This window comes from Andrographis paniculata, unplaced genomic scaffold, assembly GCF_009805555.1.
Source record: "Andrographis paniculata isolate CXL003 unplaced genomic scaffold, ASM980555v1 Contig54END, whole genome shotgun sequence".
Classification (NCBI taxonomy): domain Eukaryota; kingdom Viridiplantae; phylum Streptophyta; class Magnoliopsida; order Lamiales; family Acanthaceae; genus Andrographis; species Andrographis paniculata.
In genome coordinates, this window is record NW_026137589.1 from 2,925,375 (window position 1) to 2,945,217 (window position 19,843).

The 19,843-nt window shown below is 31.5% G+C and overlaps 4 protein-coding genes across 6 annotated transcripts; 2 read left to right on the forward strand and 2 right to left on the reverse strand.

Annotated features, from left to right (window-relative positions):
* Positions 1-349: 349 nt before the first annotated feature.
* Positions 350-3,357, forward strand: LOC127255719 (protein indeterminate-domain 7-like). 2 transcript variants are annotated; one of them, XM_051281412.1, is made up of 4 exons: positions 350-497; positions 1,222-1,430; positions 1,529-1,928; positions 2,425-3,357. In XM_051281412.1, exons 2-4 carry the CDS (start codon positions 1,223-1,225, stop codon positions 3,221-3,223), a joined length of 1,407 nt encoding a protein of 468 aa, XP_051137369.1. In that variant the 5' UTR covers positions 350-497; position 1,222; the 3' UTR covers positions 3,224-3,357. The 2 variants fall into 2 exon arrangements, with proteins under 2 accessions (XP_051137369.1, XP_051137368.1); XM_051281411.1 differs by having other exon boundaries at positions 353-554.
* A 3,344-nt stretch (positions 3,358-6,701) lies between these two features.
* On the forward strand, positions 6,702-9,706 carry LOC127255400 (putative uncharacterized protein YDL057W). Of its 2 annotated transcripts, none has more exons than XM_051280912.1 (7): positions 6,702-6,816; positions 6,949-7,067; positions 7,147-7,240; positions 7,322-7,443; positions 8,102-8,266; positions 8,459-8,552; positions 9,282-9,706. In XM_051280912.1, exons 3-7 carry the CDS (start codon positions 7,170-7,172, stop codon positions 9,544-9,546), a joined length of 717 nt encoding a protein of 238 aa, XP_051136869.1. In that variant the 5' UTR covers positions 6,702-6,816; positions 6,949-7,067; positions 7,147-7,169; the 3' UTR covers positions 9,547-9,706. The 2 variants fall into 2 exon arrangements, with proteins under 2 accessions (XP_051136869.1, XP_051136867.1); XM_051280910.1 differs by having other exon boundaries at positions 7,158-7,240.
* A 545-nt stretch (positions 9,707-10,251) lies between these two features.
* Positions 10,252-12,249, reverse strand: LOC127255899 (glutathione S-transferase F9-like). Its single transcript, XM_051281666.1, has 3 exons — positions 12,024-12,249; positions 11,871-11,919; positions 10,252-10,846 (listed from the first exon to the last, which is right to left on the reverse strand). Exons 1-3 carry the CDS (start codon positions 12,168-12,170, stop codon positions 10,377-10,379), a joined length of 666 nt encoding a protein of 221 aa, XP_051137623.1. The 5' UTR covers positions 12,171-12,249; the 3' UTR covers positions 10,252-10,376.
* Positions 12,250-17,093: 4,844 nt separating this feature from the next.
* Positions 17,094-19,732, reverse strand: LOC127255620 (glutathione S-transferase F10-like). Its single transcript, XM_051281253.1, has 3 exons — positions 19,474-19,732; positions 19,345-19,393; positions 17,094-17,664 (listed from the first exon to the last, which is right to left on the reverse strand). The coding sequence occupies exons 1-3, from the start codon at positions 19,618-19,620 to the stop codon at positions 17,201-17,203; spliced, it is 660 nt and encodes a 219-aa protein (XP_051137210.1). The 5' UTR covers positions 19,621-19,732; the 3' UTR covers positions 17,094-17,200.
* Positions 19,733-19,843: the final 111 nt, after the last annotated feature.

The window sequence follows — 19,843 nt, forward strand, 5'->3', positions numbered from 1 at the left end:
GGAGGAAGCGAGTATTATAAATTTAATTAAATTATGTAATTTATATTTGTTAAGTATTCTAAAATTAATAAATTTATTAAAAAAGCATGTCACTAAAATAAAAAAATATAATAAAATAAAATTAGGAATTATTCTCTCTTTCTCTATATATATATATGTGTATGATTTATTGATAATATAAAAAATGTAAAATAAAATGAAGAAAATTTTGAAAAAAAAAATAAAAATGAATAATTGAAGAAGGAAAACAACAAAGGAAAAGACAAAGTGAAACGTCAGAAATGGGAGGTGGCTCTCCCTTGGGCTCTCTATGGTTTTTGATGCAAAACTAGAGAAACAAACAAACAAGCACTCTACACATAGAGAGAGAGAGAGAGAGAGAGAGAGAGAGATACCCTCTTATCATCATCATCATCAACAACAACAATAGCATCTCTCTCTCTCTCTCTCTTCTCTCTCTCTCTCTCTCTAAAACAGGCAAGCAAGCAAGCAGGCAGGTGTGTTTTCATGTGTATGGTTTTTATCGAATCTTGTTGGTTTTAGCAGCAATTCAGGTAATGTTTTTATTGAAAAATCCTAAATCAGATACATAGATACAAGTGTTTTTGTTAGAGACTAGCTAGTATAAGATTTTTGGAGCTTTTTGTATGTATATATATATATATATATTGCAGTGAAAACTGACTTTGTGTAGTACTGAGCTTTGCCTTCTTAATATATATATATATGTAATATATACAATGGGTTTAATTTTTGTCATCTTCTTCTTCTTCTTCTTCTTCTTCTTCTTCTTCCTCCTCTCTTTCTCTCTCTAGGGTTTGGTACAGAAGTTCTTCATTCTGCCAATTAATCCAATCCAGTAGTAATAGTACCAGTGAACTGAACATATATACATGGAATAATAAATCAATAATATTGAATTGAAAATTCAAGGACAAGATTGATTCAATTTGTGTAATTTGGCTTTTGATATTATTATATTTTTTTTATATTTATTTTTATTATTGTCTTCACCTTTTTAGAAGGCATTTTCGATTCAGGGTTTTCTGTGCATATGTATAATTAGCAGCTTCTGCAAATCCAGAAAAGCTGAATATCACCAACAACAACACTGTTTCTTGCCAGCTGACCCACCCACCCACCCCACCCCTCTATGTATGTATATATATATATATATAACTGGCCTTCCTTCATCTTCTTTATTTTTACTTCTGTTTGCAGAATGGTGGTGGATGACAATATGTCGAATTTAACATCTGCAATCTCCAATGAAGCCAGCATCTCCTCCAACAGCAACATCATCAACGAAATCGGCACCACTTTGTACCTCCAGCACCACCTCCCGCCGCCGTCACTTCCGCCGGCGCCGGCCAATAATTACGAGAACCCACCCCCTCCAAAGAAAAAACGAAATCTCCCAGGCAACCCAGGTACGTACAGCAGCAATTAACCTAAAATTTTGCGATTGATTTCGATTGAATTGATCGATTTAAAATCGAACTAATTAATTGATTGATTGATTGATCAGATCCTGAGGCGGAGGTGGTGGCGCTATCTCCGCGGTCTCTAATGGCGACCAACAGATTCGTGTGCGAGATCTGCAACAAGGGGTTCCAGAGGGACCAGAACCTGCAGCTCCACAGAAGGGGCCACAATCTGCCATGGAAGCTGAAGCAAAGGAGCACGAAGGAGGTCCCGAAGAAGAAAGTGTACGTGTGCCCGGAGATCAGCTGCGTCCACCATGACCCTTCCAGAGCCCTCGGCGACCTCACCGGAATCAAAAAACACTTCTCCAGAAAGCACGGCGAGAAGAAATGGAAGTGCCAGAAATGCTCCAAGCGCTACGCTGTTCAATCCGATTGGAAAGCTCATTCCAAGATTTGTGGCACCAGAGAGTATCGCTGCGACTGTGGCACCCTCTTCTCCAGGTAAATCAATTCATTAATTAAACCCTAAATCCAATTTATGAAATTAAAAATCCGATCTTGATCGATTTTGATATGGGGTTGGGGGGGGGGGGGGGGGGGACAAAAAAGTTGATTTGAATTCACACAGGCTGCTGCTTTTCTGCAAAAAAATTTGGGCACATCGATCGAAGAACAGCAACGAAAGAATTTCAATTTTATTTTATTTTTTAGTTAAAGAATAAATTTTTGAGGACCTTTTCTTGTGTCTATGGAAAAATGATGAGAAAACCTCAAGAAGAGTTGACGATAGGCTTCAACTTTCTGTGAGTGTGTGTGCGTGTGAAAGTGACAGAAGATGGAAAAAGAAAAGCTTCACAAATCATGATGACAATACAGTATTATTATTATACATATATATATACGTATGTGTATGTATATATTTTTGTGGTATGGTTTGGTTTGGTTTGGGTTGGTTTTGTTGTTTAGCCATTGTTTGTTTGTTTGTGTTTTTTTGCAGGAGGGACAGCTTCATCACCCACAGAGCTTTCTGCGATGCTTTGGCTCAAGAAAGCTCAAGATCATCAATGGCGGCCACCACTCTAATTCAAAACCCATTTCTCCCTAATAATCACAACCTCTTCACCCAAACTAATTCCTTAATCCCTCCGAAACAAGAAACCCCCCAAAACCTCGTAACCCTCCCCCCATGGCTGTCCCCCAATTCACCCATCAACATTAATCCATTATTCCCAATTCAAGAAAACCCTAATCCCAATCCCAAGAACAGCAGCAACAGTCACATTCTGAATTCCCTAATCTCCTCCAATTCGAGCAATTCCCTAATGTCAGCCACAGCATTGTTGCAGAAAGCAGCCCAAATGGGGGTTACAATGAGCTCCAAAAATCTCCACCAATCCTCCGGCGCCGGCGCCGCCACGGCGCCGGCGGCGTTGCAGTCACGTGACCATGAAATTGGGGCTGGATCGTCCTCGTTCCTACAAGACATGACGACATTGATGATGGCTGCCTCTTCTTCTTCCTCCTCCACCACAGCCTTCGAATCGCCATTGCAGCAGGCCTTCCAAGGTCCCTTCGATGGACTGATGATCAATCACAGAAACAGCAGCTTCCATGAAAATGGCCATCTCATCATCAAAGACGACGGCCTGACTAGGGATTTCTTAGGGCTTCGAGCCTTCCCCGACCATCATCATCATCCTGGGAGCTTCGTCGCCATGGACGGTCTCGATCAATTGGCTTCTTCATCGTACGGTCACCATCAGACCGCTCCGAATCAACCTCCATGGCAGTCCTGAAAACCCCCCCTTTTGCCTTCTTCTTCTTCTTCTGTAAGAACATATCCTCCTAATTAATTAAGCTTTTGTTTTCAATTTCTTTTTCCTTTCGATTTCTGTAATAAAATATAAAATTGTCCCGTGGTTTTGATTTATTCCTTCTCGGACTCATCGTCACTCTGCTGTTAATTATGCTGTTAAAAAATTTTCAAGGTTTTTATTACAAAATACATTAGACATACATTCATTCACACACACACACATATATATATATATATTCTCTGCACATCTATCTATCAATTAGTGTTTTCTTGGATCGAGTTTTCGCTCACGTGAAAGTTAAAAGGATGGGTGTTTTTTTTTTTTTTTTTTACCGTCGGTGGATTTGTAATTAAATTATTTAAGATAGTAGAATTGGATGTAGGTTGTCTTTGACAAAGTTTCTGCTGACAATGGCCATGCATTATTTCTTTCTCACTCATCGTCTCAGTTCTGAAACATATTCCTTATATTATTGTACCATTTTATTTTATTACACTGTTCATTCTCTTTGCAATTATAGAGATATATATATATATATATTTGTTATATCTAATTAATCTCAGAAACAACTCTTTTTTATCTAAGTTTTGTTTGAAAAGATTTGATTTAAATTTTGTAGTAAATAATATTTGATGAGAATTTTTTACAAAAAAATATGTTTTTTTTTTTTTTTTCAAAAAAATATAGAATTCAAATAATAAAATATACAAAAATTTGTGTTAAAGAAAAACTGTCCTACTTGAAAACTGGTGCATCTATTATCTTTGTTTTTTTCATTGACTCAGATAAAAATGTTCGATGGCTAATAGTTTAGAAACTATCACTTTGTTTACACAATTCATTTTTGACAATATTTATTTTTTAAAAAATCACTTTTTTTTTTTCAAATTTTCAAAATTCCAAAAACTTCTATTTAAAATAGAGTTGACAATTGGTCGATTCGTGTATCGGGTTGAATACTTTAGGGTGTGTTTGTTTGGGGGTTTGGATTTTGAGTTGAGATTTGAATAGTAAAAATTTTGAATTTGAATAGTTGTATGATGTGATATAAATAGGTGTTGATGTGATGTTTTGAATGTAAAATTGATTTTTAGTATAATATAAAAAATAAAAAATAGGTATTTGATTTGATGTTTTTTAGGGAAAAAATAGGATGAACAGTTGAAATCTAATCCAATCATCCAAACAAACACAACCTAAACAGGTTAAATTACTCAACCCTAACCCGACCCGTTTATGATCATGTCGGGCTCGTGTTGACCTGTTTATGATCGTGTCAGGTTCGGATTGACTCGTGTTGACCCGTATACATAATTAAGTCGAATTTTTTGATTCAAATTAAATAAAATTTTTGTTATGTTGTCGGGTTATGTTGGTTTTTATTGGTTTGAGCGTAAATTAGGTTGAATTATTTAAAATTGAACTTAATTTAAATTAATTTATGAGAAAATTATTAAATTATGATTATTTTCCGTATATATAGTAAATACATTAATCAATATGAATATATATTATAATCGGGTTGTCGTGTCGGATTCGAGTTGAGAGTCTCAACCCTAACACGATCCGTTTACTATCGTGTCGTGTTTGTGTCAACCCGTATACATAATCGAGTTGAAATCTTTGACCCAAATCCAATTATTTCGTATCGGTCCTGTCGAAATCAGTTTTTGCAGACTCTAATTTAAACAAAGCCTAAATTCAACAAGGCAAATGTTGAGTCAGAGTTCTTCTACCTAAGAATGGAAAAATTTTGTTGAATTCAAAAAATATATATATATTTTTTTTTGAGCGAAATTGATGTATATATATATATATATTAATGTATTAAATCAACATAAAGATTGTAGTCGGCAATATAATAAACACATGTGACGTGGACGATGGCTCGAGGGGGTCGTGCGCCAAAGTCCCCCTTTTATAGAGGTGTTAAAAGTAAATTCGATCCGAAAAATCGAACTCATTCGACCTGAAATTTTTTAGGTTCGGGTTTGGGTATTTTGGGTTTGAAAAAAATCAGGTCGATTCAAACCTGAAACGAAAAAAATTCGTGTTGTGTTCGGATCGTGTTTCGGGTTGACCTGATAACTTGAAATATCAAAATCAGGTTACGTTTTGGATTTCGTGTTTCGGGTTGACCTGAAATTTTTATTATTATTATTTTAATTTATAATATTTATATTATTTTATATTTAAAATAATATAAATATAAAAAATAAAAATAAAAATAATATTTTTTAGGTCAATTTAATTTTTTTTTAAATTTTCGGGGCTGTTTGGTGTCGGGTTCGTATCGGGTTTGTTCAGGTTTCGGGTGACCTGAAACTAATTTAGGTCAACTTGTACCCGACCTGAAAGAATTTGTGTCGTATTCGGGTTTAGGGTTTCAAGTCAGATTTCGAATTCGGGTCGGGTTCGGATTGACAATATTTTTTGTTCGAATTGACACGAACACGACCCAAAAACACGAATTGACACCCCTACCCTTTTAGTTCCTCTAATTTATTATGCAAATTTCACTATTTATTATAAATAATATTAATTTTTAATAAAATTTTAAATTCAAATAACTATTTAAACCAAAATTTCAAATGGGAAATTCACAATATTGAATATACAAATAATTGAAAAAACGACAGCAATGATAATAAACTTTGTAACTAAGCATTTTAATATTTCCTCCAGTAATTGAAATCAAGACTCAATTTACATACAGATGGGTAAAGGATGACTCGGTGAGATGGGGTGGAATTCTGACCGTAAGGTCATGGATTGAAATATGCTATATTAATTAATTTATTTATTTTTATTATAGTTTTATGATTATCAATTAAAACATACAAGTTTTCGATATAAAATATAAGATTTAATAATTATTTTACCTTAAAATCAAATAAATATTATGTAGAATTCACTTTAAAGAACATCGAAATTGAAAAACACAACAATAATACTCTTTATGTTATGTAAAATTATATAGATTTGATTAGATATAAAAATTAAAAAATAATAATATTTTAATATTAAAATAAAGTAGATAAAAAAAAAATTAAGTGTAGAATTCACTTTAAAAAATATGAAAATTGAAAAATATAACGATAACAATAATACTCCTTATATCTTATAAACTATAGATATAGTTGGATACGAAAATTAATAAATAATAATATTTTAATATTAAAGAGAATATATAAAAATAAATTGAGTTATTATAAAAAAATTATTAAATAATTGATAAAAATAATTAAGTAGAAAAAATAACGTTAAAATAAATAAATTATATATAAATTTAAAGACAATAAAAATAAAATAAAATAATATAGTAATATAATTTGAACAGACTAATGAATAATAATAATAATAATGCGTTATTTGATAGCGGGTTTGGTGTTAGAAGCACGACTTCTATAGCAATAATAAATAAATAATTAATTAATAAATAAAAAGAGTGGCGGAGCAGACGGAAATCAAGACGACGCACAGTCATCCTTTGCTGAATCGAGAAACGGTACAGAGTGAACTTGAAGGCAGGATTCCGGCACCGGAAAAAGCAACGGAGTCAGACACTCCGAGTAAGTATTCATGATCGATCTACTCGGTCCTGATTTACTTTCAATATGGATAGATAAGAGAAAAAAAGAGTCATTTCGTTTCGAGGGTTTATTCATATCGCCATTTCCCCCAATCGACCTTTAATTTGCCAGTGGTTGAGCTGAAGAGAGTGACAATACGGAATAGCCATGGCGAGAATCTTATAGGACTATTACGCGAAACCGGGTCGCTAGAAATTGCAATTGTCTGCCATGGATTCCGATCCTCAAAGGTGTCTAATCTAAACCGATTTTCTCATCAATTCATACGCGCAATTGTCTTGAATTCCTTGTGATAATTAATTTTGTTAGGCGTATCTTAGGATCGCATTCCTATGGTGAACCTTGCCCTAGCTTTCGAGAAAGAGGGATTGAGTGCCTTCCGTTTTGACTTTGCCGGTAATGGGTGAGTTGTTTCGAATTTGTTAACTTCTGCAGATTTGGATTATGCCTTACTGAACTAATTTCAAACCTCTGTTGCTTTTAGGGAGAGTGAAGGGTCATTCCAATATGGCAATTATTGTAGAGAAGTTGAAGATTTACGGTCTGTAATCGAGCATTTTCGCAGGGAAGAACGTCTCATTGCGGCAATTATTGGTCACAGTAAAGGTTTCATACAGTTTTCCATAAGTTCTGTTGGTTTATTTTCATTAGTGGATTGATATGTGAAAGCTAGAGAGCATTAGATGCTGAATAAAACTTGCTAAAGGCGATCAAGGATGTTATTTAGCCGATTTTTTAATCGAGGACTGCAATTAGATAGGAGTGCACCTATATAGTTTTAGGATTTTGCTGTTTTTCGACAGGATAAATTGGTCTCTTTGGACTGCAAGAAAAGTCTATTCGAACATGTTTCTTGACTTGTTGATCAATGATAGTATGATATATGTTGTATAACGAAATGTTAAATTCTATTGAACCACTTAAAAAGAACATCTATGAACTCATTTGCTGAATTTTGCTTCTCAGAATCTGATCCAAATTGTGTGGGAAAATATTGAAGAGTTGCGTATCTTCGAATTTAGAATTTGTTACTTATGTTAGAATTTAGAATTTTATTAGGAGTAAATTTTGATTATGTGTTCGAATTACCACTCTAATTGTATAATAGTATGTTTCGAGTACTTTTTACTAGTCGTGATGGGGAAAACACCAATGTTTAGCGTCAAGTTCCGAATTCGTTTTTCTTTGAAAGTTACAAGAATCTCAGAAAATCGTAATGCGCATATCCATGACTATGTTGTATTGCTGAAATGACTTATTACAGGAGGGAATGTTGTGCTTTTGTATGCTTCAAGGTATGGTGATGTACAAACAGTTGTCAATATGTCCGGTCGATTCGATTTAAGGAGAGGGATTGCAGGTCGATTGGGAAAAGACTTCCAAGAAAGAATCGAGCAGCGTGGGTATATTGATGTCAAAAATCGGAAAGGTAAGTCAGCTCTTTGTGTATCCTGATTTCCTCGTCGTGATCCGTAAGTTCAGACATCATATTAAGTTTCCTATTACTTAACAACAGCATTTTCCGAAGTTCTGTTTAAAATTGATGGGAAGGTTTTATTTTTGTGTAGATTTTGTACTCAAAAACACTTTCTAACAAAGGACTCATCTGCGCTATGTGAAGGAAAAACTGAATATCGAGTAACAAAGGAAAGTTTAACTGACCGTCTAGCAACTGATACTCTTGCGGCTTGTCGAACTATTCCCCGAAGTTGCAGGTTGGTATCTTACACGGGTCTGTTTCTTTTCAATCTGGATTGAGTTTGAAAGTTTGGATTTTTTTAATTATTTTTTTAAATAATGTTTGATACGATGTTTTGGTGAAGAGAAAATAGTTTACACAACATTTTTGGATGAAATGATTATTTTTTTTTTGTGGTATGAAAAATTGCGTCAAAAATATAAAATATACTTATTATTTTAGGTTGAATACTTATCTTTTGACTTTTTGTAATGATTTTTTTTTTACTTTTTTGTATTAAATGTTGTGTTTTTTGTTATTATTTTTGAGAAATCGCAATTGAAAAAAGGTGTTGAGATAACAAAGCAAATATATATATATATATATACTCTCTCCATCCGTCTTGCCTTTAAGGGTTGCATTTACGTTTTGCGTCATTGTATTATAAATATTTTTATATTTGTATAGTGTTTTTTACAAATGTCTTTCTATTAGTATTATAAGACACTAATTGAAGTATTTTTGAAAATTTTTCTTAATTTATACTATGTTTTGATATAATAATTAATATTCAAAGATTAATATGCAAGACTCTTAGAACCGGATGGAGGTAATATATTTTTAGGGAAACATAGAATCTAATTAGCAAAAACCAGTATAGAAACTGAAAAGGAAGAGTCCGGCCGTTTTGTTTGTTGAGTTTTGTCGAGATATTTGAGGGCGATTTATCGAAGATGTAATGAATACTTTTGCACTTTGAATATAGGGTGTTAACAGTTCACGGCACGCAAGATGAAATTGTCCCGGTCGAAGATGCATTTGAGTTCGACAAGCATATCCCGAATCATAAGGTGTGCATAGTCGATGGGGCTGATCATGAATACACCGAGCTTCAATCCGACTTGGCTTCGATTGTGCTCGACTTTGTGAATACGGCACGTGCTCATGGCAATGGCAATAAGCCCCTGCCTGAACCAACCTTGCCGGTGCCGGGCTTTGGAGTTCGAAGGATCGACAATTCTCGGCTTTAAAGGTTCTGTTTTTTTTTTAATAAATTTTTCTGTCTTTTGTTCACGCAATCATCGTGCAAGAGACAAGATGTTAATTTGTTTTTTGTACATTGATTTTTTTTATTTAGTATTATATTCTTATATAAGTATAAATTAAGAAGAAAAAAGCCAACTTACTATCTATTAGTGTTGTATAATATAAAACTATTGATATTTTCATAATATATTGTAAATTCTAAATAATTTTTAATATTAGATAGTTAGTACAATTAATTAAAAAATATATATATTTTTTATTTTTTGAAGAGGCGGAAATTTTTAAAAAAATAGATATTTTTTTTGGGACAAAGCAGTATATTATTTTGGTTCGTACAATATTATATTAAATCAATGTATAAACACAAAGTACAAATAATCAGAAGCATACAATTGTCGTTTAAAATTGAGTTCAAGATGTATTTAGTTATCGACATATTATATACAAGATGTATCATAGCTTCTTTTGATTTTGAATCAACAATACATATATTTCAATAAAAATATATTATTTTTTTAATAAAATATTATATCAAAATATTATATTTAAAAAAAATTAAATTAATATTTTATTTCAAATTAAGTTCGAATCTCAATCTAATATAACAAAAAATTGTTTATATATATAATAATAATTCTTTTATTTAAATATCATAATCAATAATTATTTCACAAAGAAAAAAAGAAAAATACACTCAAACCACACTTTTATAACCTCTAGATTGTTTCAAGATACCATTATTTCGACTTTATTTTTAGTAAAGAGCTTCCAAACAAGAACATCACTAAGGCCACGTCCACGACCACGACAACGATCAATTCTGCTTTGAAACCGGATACGGATACAACTCTATAATCTTCTTCCACGACGGCCTAGCGCTTATATCATCCCACCAAGCGCTCACGTGCTTCCGGTCCCTAACCAAATACTCCTTCCCGGGCATGTGGTTCGTCAAATAATGTCCAAAAGGCAAGTGGCTAAGATCGGCTAAGCTGAATGTTTCGCCGGCCAAATATTTGCTCGTGGACAACCTCTCCTCGTAAATGTCGAGCACACGGCTGAGTTTCTCCTCATTTTCTTTAATGCGCGCCGGATCAGGCGTTATGCCCATTTTCGGACCCAACACAACTTGCATTACCAAGTCGAAGACGGGTGGATCGAAATGATGGGCTTCGACTTCTATCCATTGTTCGACGAGTCCTCTCTCCTCTATTGTCGTTCCCATGAGTTGATGTTCTTGAGATTTGAATTTCTCCACTAGGTATCTTATGATTGCCCGGGATTCTACACGCAAATTATTCGTTGGCGAGTGGGGTATTTGTAATTTTTGTATATTATTGATAGATAAATTATAATAAAAAGAAAATATCAATAGTATTTGCAAAAATCATCGACTGATTTTCTTTTAGGGCGTGTTTGTCTGGAGGATTGGATTTTTCATTCAATTTTTTCCCCCAAAAAATTTCAAATCAAACACCTATTTTTTATTTTTTATATTATACTAAAAATCAATTTTAGGTTCAAAATATTACATCAACACCTATTTATATTACATCATACAACTATTCAAATTCAAAATTTTTACTATTCAAATCTCAACTCAAAATCCAAATCCCTAAACAAATACACCCTTAGCGTATTGAGTCATCATTAGACCCGAATACAATAGTCGACAAAGCATGTTTGAAAAAGCCACCCTAGATATAAATATTACTGGCTCCGTCCGGCTCTGGCTCTGAGGTCTCATTTACTTTTTATTTGTTGATATTTGAATATTAATTATTATATTAAAACTACTTTTATCGGTGTCTTGTAATACTAATATAATGATATTTGTACAAAAAATTATTATAAAAATATTTTTAATGTTAAGTAGAAAAAGACAAAATGTAAATATGATACTTAAATGCACACCAATGGAGTATGTTAGAATGATATAAAATTTTTTGAACAAATGTAAGAATTTTTTGTAATAAATAAAAATACATAATTTGAGAATTTCAATTAAAAAAATAAAGAAAGAAAAAAAATGCTTGACCAGTACTTACTAAAATATCAAATTTCAAAACCTATACTCCCTTCATTATGAAAAATGTGTGCTCATCGAGTTTTAATAAAAATAATAATAATAGTTATTTTTTTTATAATAAAAAAAATATAAAGATGTAATACTTTTTTACTTAAAAAAAATTGAATATTTTTTAACAACAACATAAAGGAAAGTGAGTATAGATTTAAAAGCTGATAGAATAAAATACAAATACAAAAATAAAGTTTATATAATTGTAGGGTAGTATCAAGTGAGTACCGTATAGCGTATAATCCCCTTCTTTAATAACCGGAAGCATAGCAAATGGCTGCACCAATTCATTCAATTTTCCAAATTAATTCAAAATACATACATACAAATATATATATATATATCTATAGAGAGAGAGAGAGGGGGGAGGGAGAGAGAGACCTGCAATTTGAGAAATTGAGGTGATTTGTGCTCTCCTTTGAAAAGATCGACATGGACGACGTCGTATTGAATCCCGATCTCCTCAAGACAAGCGATCACTCTCTTCGGATTACCGTAGGTTGGGCCGTACACCGTCACCACCGCCATCGATATATATATATATTTCTTTCTTCGTTCTTTTTTCTCTCTCTTCTTCTTCTTCTTATGATCTCATCTGATCTAATCTGATATTTATGTATTACTATCAACTATTGAGACAAGGACAATGATATGAGATAAAAAGGATTGAAGAGGATAAGGACAAGTAGTAAGTAATAATAATAGCCACAAACCTACTTTTTTTATTTATGCAATAAATTAAATTAAGCTTTTGTTAAAGTCATGGACGTGTTTGATTTGGATTTTGTATTGGAAAAAATATTTGACCGTTTGTTATTTCTCACAAAAGTAATAATAATAAAATCAATTATTGATGCTTTAACATATATATATATATATATATATATAAATTTATATCGACAATATTCCAAGCAGATGCAACAAAATCGAATAATCCTTCTTCCCCAACAAAAGGCTGATTTGCTTCTAGATGGATTCTAGATTGGGAAACAAATTCAAAGTTTTTCCACTTGATGGTTAAGCTTAGAAGATGCAAGTCTTCGATTTTTGACATCTCGAGATTAAATGGTTAGTTGTAGTTCAAGCTGTTGAGCTCTTCCTTGACATGTTTGATGTTGTGTACATGTGAGGGAAAAAAAGGAAAAAAAAAGTTTGGACATTCGAAAAAGATAATTCCAGCTTATTAAATCCGTTTTCAATCCATGAAGTCCGTGATGGTATTTTTTTTCCATTGCACGAGGATAGTATTGCTGGCCCGAATGGTTTCAAGAAAAGAAACATGTTAGTTCTCTTGTAAAAATACGGAAAAATCTTCAATATTGGGATATTTCATTGCCATTAGAAGCTTTTTCTTATAAGCTTTGGTGGCGCCTTAGAGAGCAAAAATCGTTAAGGGCCAAAGCCATGGAGCAACAATATTTCAAATTTCTTTCTCAAGAAACATCTCACCTAAGATTCACGACAACCCTATTGAAACGACCATGTGGAGTTCGTACAACAGCTCAAGAAAGTATATTTTGGCCGTCATCCTCTATCGACCGAGCTTAGTGGTCGACATTCCCACATTTCGGTTTACTATTTTCTGAAGCATTAATAATTGAGATTTTCTTAAGCTTATTTCTATCCTCCCGTTTCGTATCGTTGAGATCATCGTGAGCGTTCCTATCATCTCCACCTCGATCGGTTGATCAACCGATTTGAACATAGTCTTTGTCAAGCATGTTCGCTGCGTCTTCTGCTTTGGACATTATCCATTTTGCCACTCATTCTAGCCTTATCTCTACAACTTGTTGGTCTCGGCACATAACTCTTACCATGTTGTTTTATTTTGCACTTTCTTTGGAATCGTATCCCCAGAGATTTTAAACTTCAAAAATATGGATATCTCTTTAGCTTCTAAACTTGTTGGAATCGTGTTTATTTAGGGTGTGTTTGTTTCAGAGTTTGGATTTTGAGTTGGGATTTCATAGTAAAAATTCTGAATTTGAATAGTTGTATGATGTGATATAAATATGTGTTGATGTGATGTTTTGAATGTAAAATTGATTTTTAGTATAATATAAAAAATGAAAAATAAGTGTTTGATTTAATATTTTTTGGGAAAAAAAATTGGATGAATTGTGTAAATCCAATCCAATCCCCCAAACAAACACACCCTAATGTTTCATTCACATCATTTCTTTACATACTATGATTAATCATTGGATCCTTTCATGCAAATACTATTTCCATTAAAATATCCAAATAATCATTCCATTGCTAAACTTTTCGTTCTCATGTGACAGGATTATTTGAAAAGTATGTCAGTAACATGCAAAAATCAAAACTCTTTTTTTGTAATTTTTGACAATATGCATGCATTAGTCGGATTGTCGCAGCAACTGTGTGATACAATTTTGACAAATACTTTACATACAGAAACTGTAGCCGGGTAGCCATCTTTGTGCAGGTTAAACCAGCTGGATATTTAATGTTTCGGGACAAATCGACTTGTCCCATGTAGAGGACGTGCAAGAGATGACACTTGCGTGCTGCACTTGTCCTGGAATGCATTTATTGCCTCGCCCTTGCTGCCCCAAAAGACAGCACACAGTCAACTTTGTTATCTTGTGTGCAGGATTTGTATTTTGTATAGATGTATGTTTGTTTTTGTGGATGTGTAACCAGGACTTAGAGAGTGTTATTCTCTCCACCAGATAAAGTGTTAAGAGAACTCATACATGGATGATTGAAGATGAGAAAAAGTATTTCTTTGAGCTGAAGCTGAAGGAGATAACTATCTGGTATGCAACTTTATTCTTAGTTTGGAAGTTGGTCTGCGGGTGTCGTTACGGTACAATAACAACCAGTCCATGAGAGTTTGTAAAACTAAATGGAACTTGGATAGAAGATAGGTTGGGTAGTTCGGGTTGGTGCCTTATATAGTGTAAACTAACTATTTGGTTTAGTTAATACTCCTGAATTTGAATCCCTCATGGTTGGAAAATCGAACTGGTAAACAAACCTTGTGTGTTGTTTTCTTTGTTGCACTCATTCAACTATCGATTTTTGCACGAACACACACTGTTGTTACAACCACAAGGGAACCATGCGTTCAAAGTTGTGTCGACCACCCACGGTTTCATATTTTCCGCTGCGCATAAAACTCGGAGACGTTGGACCTCTTTGGGACCGATCGAATTTCCAACAAAGTACATAAGAGCATTCGTTATAGTCGTTACCTCTAGGCTATTATTTTCTTTATCTCTCTCGTCCAAGTCATATTCAAATTACTTTTTTTTATCACCCGTTGTAGTTAATTACCTTTAACTCATTACTTTTACTATTTTATAATACCTACAATAATTTATTTATTTTTATATAATTTTATTATGTAGTAATATAATAAAAATAATTTATTTATTTATACATAGTTTTATATTTTTATTGTCTAATAATATTTTTATATAATATTATATATTAATCTCTAAATATTAATTTATGTAAATTTTAATAATTTGAAACATATAATTTACTATTTTAAAATTTGAATAGGAAAAACTAGAGACAAACAAAATAATTGTAAAATATGATAGATAAAACGATTATAATTGGTTAATGAGTTTTAAATATATTTATAGATAATCTTTATTGAATTTGAAATTTAAAATTTTAAGATTTCAAAAAAAAAAAAAAAAACTCCCTCCGTCTTACATATCATGTCCACGTTGCCGTTTCTGTTCGTCCCACGTTTCATGTCACTTTTATTTTTTTGAAAATGATTACACACTTTAATCTCCTTTTAATTTTTTTAATTAATTTTTTTAATTTTTAATTAAACTAATTAGTTATCTTCATTTTAATTTATAATTATTTATATTATAGGATAATTATTTTCACTAATACATTCTTAATTATCTACTAATTACACCCCTCCTAAAATATCGTGTTTACAGTGTAGCAGCCACGGTACGTGGGACGGGATAGTAATACTTAATTAATTTTCATTATTTTTGTTGAAGGTAACCAGTTCTTGAGAAAGGTAATAAATTTAAAATAATTATATTTCCTATTAAAGGTAACGAGTATTATTATAATAAAAATCGGAAAGATAATCACAAAAGTAATGATGAAAATGATTGTAACGGATGCTCTAGTCACCTACAAATTCTTCAGCACCCCGGTAGACTTGAGAGAAGCCACTGGTTGGACGATATCAAAGTTGTCGAGCATCTAGGGTTCGATTATGATAACCCACCTCGTCAACTTCAAAAATTATTATTTGAAAAAAAGTTGAGTTTCACATATAAGTATATGCATACGTAATGAAATAATAAAATAAACATATTTTTATAAGACAAAAAAAAAAGAGAGAATTTTACAAAACTGTTAGTTTGGATTGTTCGGTTAATTGGTTTGATTCGATTCGATTCAAAACTGAATTTATAAATTTCGATTTCGGTTCGTTATAGTTTTCAATTTTTAATTTTTGGTTAACAAAAAAAAAATCAAACTTTTAAAAATAATAAAAAAAATTATATATTAATAAATAATATATTATAATTTTGAATATTTATATTTGATTGTATAATATATATTAATAAATAAAAGTTGAGTTTCTTCGGTTTTAAACCGAGTTTGATTCAGTTTATTTGGTCTTTAAACTCTGGTTCAGTTTGGGTTTCAGTTTTTACAAAATGAAAACCGATCAAATTTAAAAATTTGGTTCAATTCAAACCGAACCGACTGAATGCACACCCCTAGTAGAATCTAGCTACGCTTGGTTTCTGATTGAACTTAAATTGGTGTTACAGGAAAAATTGTAAAAAAAATACCACATATATATGTCTAATTATCACTCTTGTTTTTAAATAGTCATCATAGTAAAATATATCGTGCAACTGTCATAATTTTATTATTTCAGTACATTAACAGCGTGTGGTTTCACCAAATCCACGCATGGTTAAAATTGTGACATGTACATAATATTTTTAACGAAATTGTGACATATATGTTATATTTTACTAGGGTGTCCATGAAGTATAAGTAACTATAAGTGAGATAGAAATTCACGTGAGGTCAATGTATTGAAATAGCAAAATTGTGACACTTACAAAATATATTTTGTTAGGATTACAATTAAAAGACAAAAATGATAATTTATAAGATATTTTTGCAATTTTCTTTGGTATTATACTTTGAATTTTTATTATCTCAAGTATTTTCCAACTTTTCAATGAATGGCCTAGTTATAATATTCTACATCTATTTTTCTCCTTTATAAGTAAATACATTTATATAAATTTAAAACTCTATATTTTTCATAATTGATTTATATTAATTATATTCAAATATTCTTTTTGTTTATTTCTTTAAATTTTATAAAATTTTATTTTCTACAAAACAATATCTATATAATATATCTTTTAGAAGTATAAATTTTAAAATATTTAAAATATATCATATCTTAATTTACCACTAAACAACAATTCTTTACTTAAAAATCAAATCGAAATTCCAAGTACATCTCTCAACTTGCAACCAAACACATATTACCACGGCTACGGCCACGATCAATTCTACTTCGAAACCGGATACGGATACAGCTCCATAATCTTCTTCCACGACGGCCTAGCGCTTATATCATCCCACCAAGCGCTCACGTGCTTCCGGTCCCTAACCAAATACTCCTTTCCGGGCATATGGTTCATCAAATAATGCCCGAATGGCAAGTGACTAAGATCGGCTAGGCTGAATGTTTCGCCGGCCAAATATTTGCTTCTGGAAAGCCTCTCTTCGTAGATGTCTAGCACACGGCTGAGTTTTTCCTCATTCTCTTTAATGCGCGCCGGATCAGGTGTTACGCCCCATCTCAGACCGAATACAACATGTGTTATCAAGTCGACGAGTGGTGGATCAAAGTTATGGGCTTCGACTTCTATCCATTGTTCAACAAGTCCTTTCTCTTCCATTGTCTTTCCCATGAGTTGATGTCCTCGAGACTTGAATTTCTCCGCTATGTATCTTATGATAGCCCGGGATTCTACACGCAAATTATTTGTTGCCGAAGGGGCATTCGTAATTTTTATATATTATTGATGCACAGACTATAATAGAAGAAAAAATTTATAATATATATTTTTTTTTACAAAATATCTCATTCAATCCACTCTACAGATCAAAACTTAAAACTAACACCCAAGAAAAATCATCAAGTAAACACGCCTATGTAAATATTTGTAAAAACAAATATTAATTAGTCGTAAATTTTTTAAACTTAGGAGATGATTTCCTATATATATCATTAATGTTTTTATTGGTTTTGTTCACTTTGTTTTTTGTTTTTGTTTTGTTTTTTTTCTTTTTTTATGATACGAGTGACAATAAATATTATTAAAGAAATATAATATACACATAAATTAACATAATATATATTTTATTTATTTATAAAAAATCAATTGAAACACAATATTTTTTTTTATTATTTGTTAAATTTATGTATAATATATTTATAATAAATACATAAGTATATACATGTGCAGCATGTGTGTAAAAAAATAAATAATAATAACTTTATTCACAATAATTATTTTACTTTTATATAAATAAATAAATTCCATCACTTGGATATATAAGTAAACGAACCCCATTATCACTTCTTGGGTTCATTAATCTCTAAAATAATGAATGTGATAAGTTAAAATAAATATTTAATACTTAGTAATATTTGAATAAAAATTATAAATTAATATTTATTTTATTTGTTTTTAATAAAAACTCGCAGTCGCTATCTGAAAATAATAATGAATAGTATAAAAAATCTATTTAAGTACACTTTGCACAATATTGGATAGATAAATGTGTAATGATAACTTTGTATTTTTTCTTTCTTTCTTTTTATAAAAAATAAATATATATTGGTTTTTTTATTTTAAATATTTTTCTAATTTTTCTTTTTTTACTAATCAAGGTTATATTGCTTATTAAAACATAACAATTTATTATACTATAAACGTTAATGGCATGTATCAACTGCTGATGCGATCAAATCAGTATGGTGCTGATTTGGACGGATCAGCATATACAATACAAGTAATCAACATATATTATATATATCAGTATATTTATAATACAACGTATATTATATTATAACTCAGCATATGATATATTTACTATGTGTAAATATATACTGGTTATTTGTATGACATATGTTGATTCGGTGAAATTATGCTGACTGGGCCGGATCATCACAGAATCTACGGCCAACATTAATCTAACATCTAACAATTTATTAATGTATGCTTAATTCTTTTGTGTTTTTTAATTCAAATAATAATTTAAAAGCAAAATTGTTCATAACTTCCTTGTGATTTTGAAATTCAACGTAAATTTTCCTTATATTTGAAAAATTGTATGACGCCCCTTATACTTTCAAAAATATTGTATGAAATCTCTTTTTACGTCTATATTTTTTGCATAGCAGGGATTTTATTCAACGGTTTCAGGGATTTTATTCAACGATTTTTAAAGTATAAGGAGGTCTCATACAATTTTTAAAATACGTTGAAAAATTTACGCTCAATTATGAAATTAACAAGAGAGTAACAAAGAATTTTGTCTAATCTAATATAGCCCTCAAATTATATATTTACAATAATTATTTTTAAAAAAAATGAAATTTAACTTTTAAAAAAAAAAAAAAAGAAAAAGAAATACTAGTTACCGTATAATGTGAAATCCCCTTCTTTAATGACGGGAAGCTTTCCAAAGGGCTGCAATACAGCTTGCAAAAACACCTTAATCAAAATCAATATACATACATATATATATATATAGAGAGAGAGAGAGAAACCTGCAGGTTGAGAAATTGAGGTGATCTGTTCTCTCTTTTGAAGAGGTCGACATGGACGACGTCGTATTGAATTCCGATCTCCTCAAGACAGACGATGACTCTCTTCGGATTGCCGTAGGTTGGGCCGTACACCGTCACTGCCGCCATGGATATATATATGTTTGTATGTCTGTATGTATCTTCTTCTTCGATAGGATAAAAGGTAGAGGATGAGGGCACATAGTAGAATACTACTGTATGTACTAAGTACTACTCTCGCTCTCACCTGCAAACCAACACCTCTTCTCGACTTTTCTTTCTTACATAAATATATAATAATAATTATTATTATTATTATTTTATTTTATTTTTTTTTAGGTAAATTGCAAAA

Coding starts and splice junctions, on each gene's coding strand:
- LOC127255719 (XM_051281412.1), top strand. CDS start 1,223: ATGGTGGTGGATGACAATATGTCGAATTTAACATCTGCAATCTCCAAT. Junction 1,431..1,528: donor AAATCTCCCAGGCAACCCAG/GTACGTACAGCA, acceptor TTGATTGATCAG/ATCCTGAGGCGGAGGTGGTG. Junction 1,929..2,424: donor TGTGGCACCCTCTTCTCCAG/GTAAATCAATTC, acceptor GTTTTTTTGCAG/GAGGGACAGCTTCATCACCC.
- LOC127255620 (XM_051281253.1), bottom strand. CDS start 19,620: ATGGCGGCAGTGACGGTGTACGGCCCAACCTACGGCAATCCGAAGAGA. Junction 19,394..19,473: donor CTCAATTTCTCAACCTGCAG/GTTTCTCTCTCT, acceptor GCTGTATTGCAG/CCCTTTGGAAAGCTTCCCGT. Junction 17,665..19,344: donor AGGGGATTTCACATTATACG/GTAACTAGTATT, acceptor ATTTGCGTGTAG/AATCCCGGGCTATCATAAGA.
- LOC127255899 (XM_051281666.1), bottom strand. CDS start 12,170: ATGGCGGTGGTGACGGTGTACGGCCCAACCTACGGTAATCCGAAGAGA. Junction 11,920..12,023: donor CTCAATTTCTCAAATTGCAG/GTCTCTCTCTCC, acceptor GAATTGGTGCAG/CCATTTGCTATGCTTCCGGT. Junction 10,847..11,870: donor AGGGGATTATACGCTATACG/GTACTCACTTGA, acceptor ATTTGCGTGTAG/AATCCCGGGCAATCATAAGA.
- LOC127255400 (XM_051280910.1), top strand. Junction 7,444..8,101: donor AATTATTGGTCACAGTAAAG/GTTTCATACAGT, acceptor GACTTATTACAG/GAGGGAATGTTGTGCTTTTG. Junction 8,267..8,458: donor TGATGTCAAAAATCGGAAAG/GTAAGTCAGCTC, acceptor CGCTATGTGAAG/GAAAAACTGAATATCGAGTA.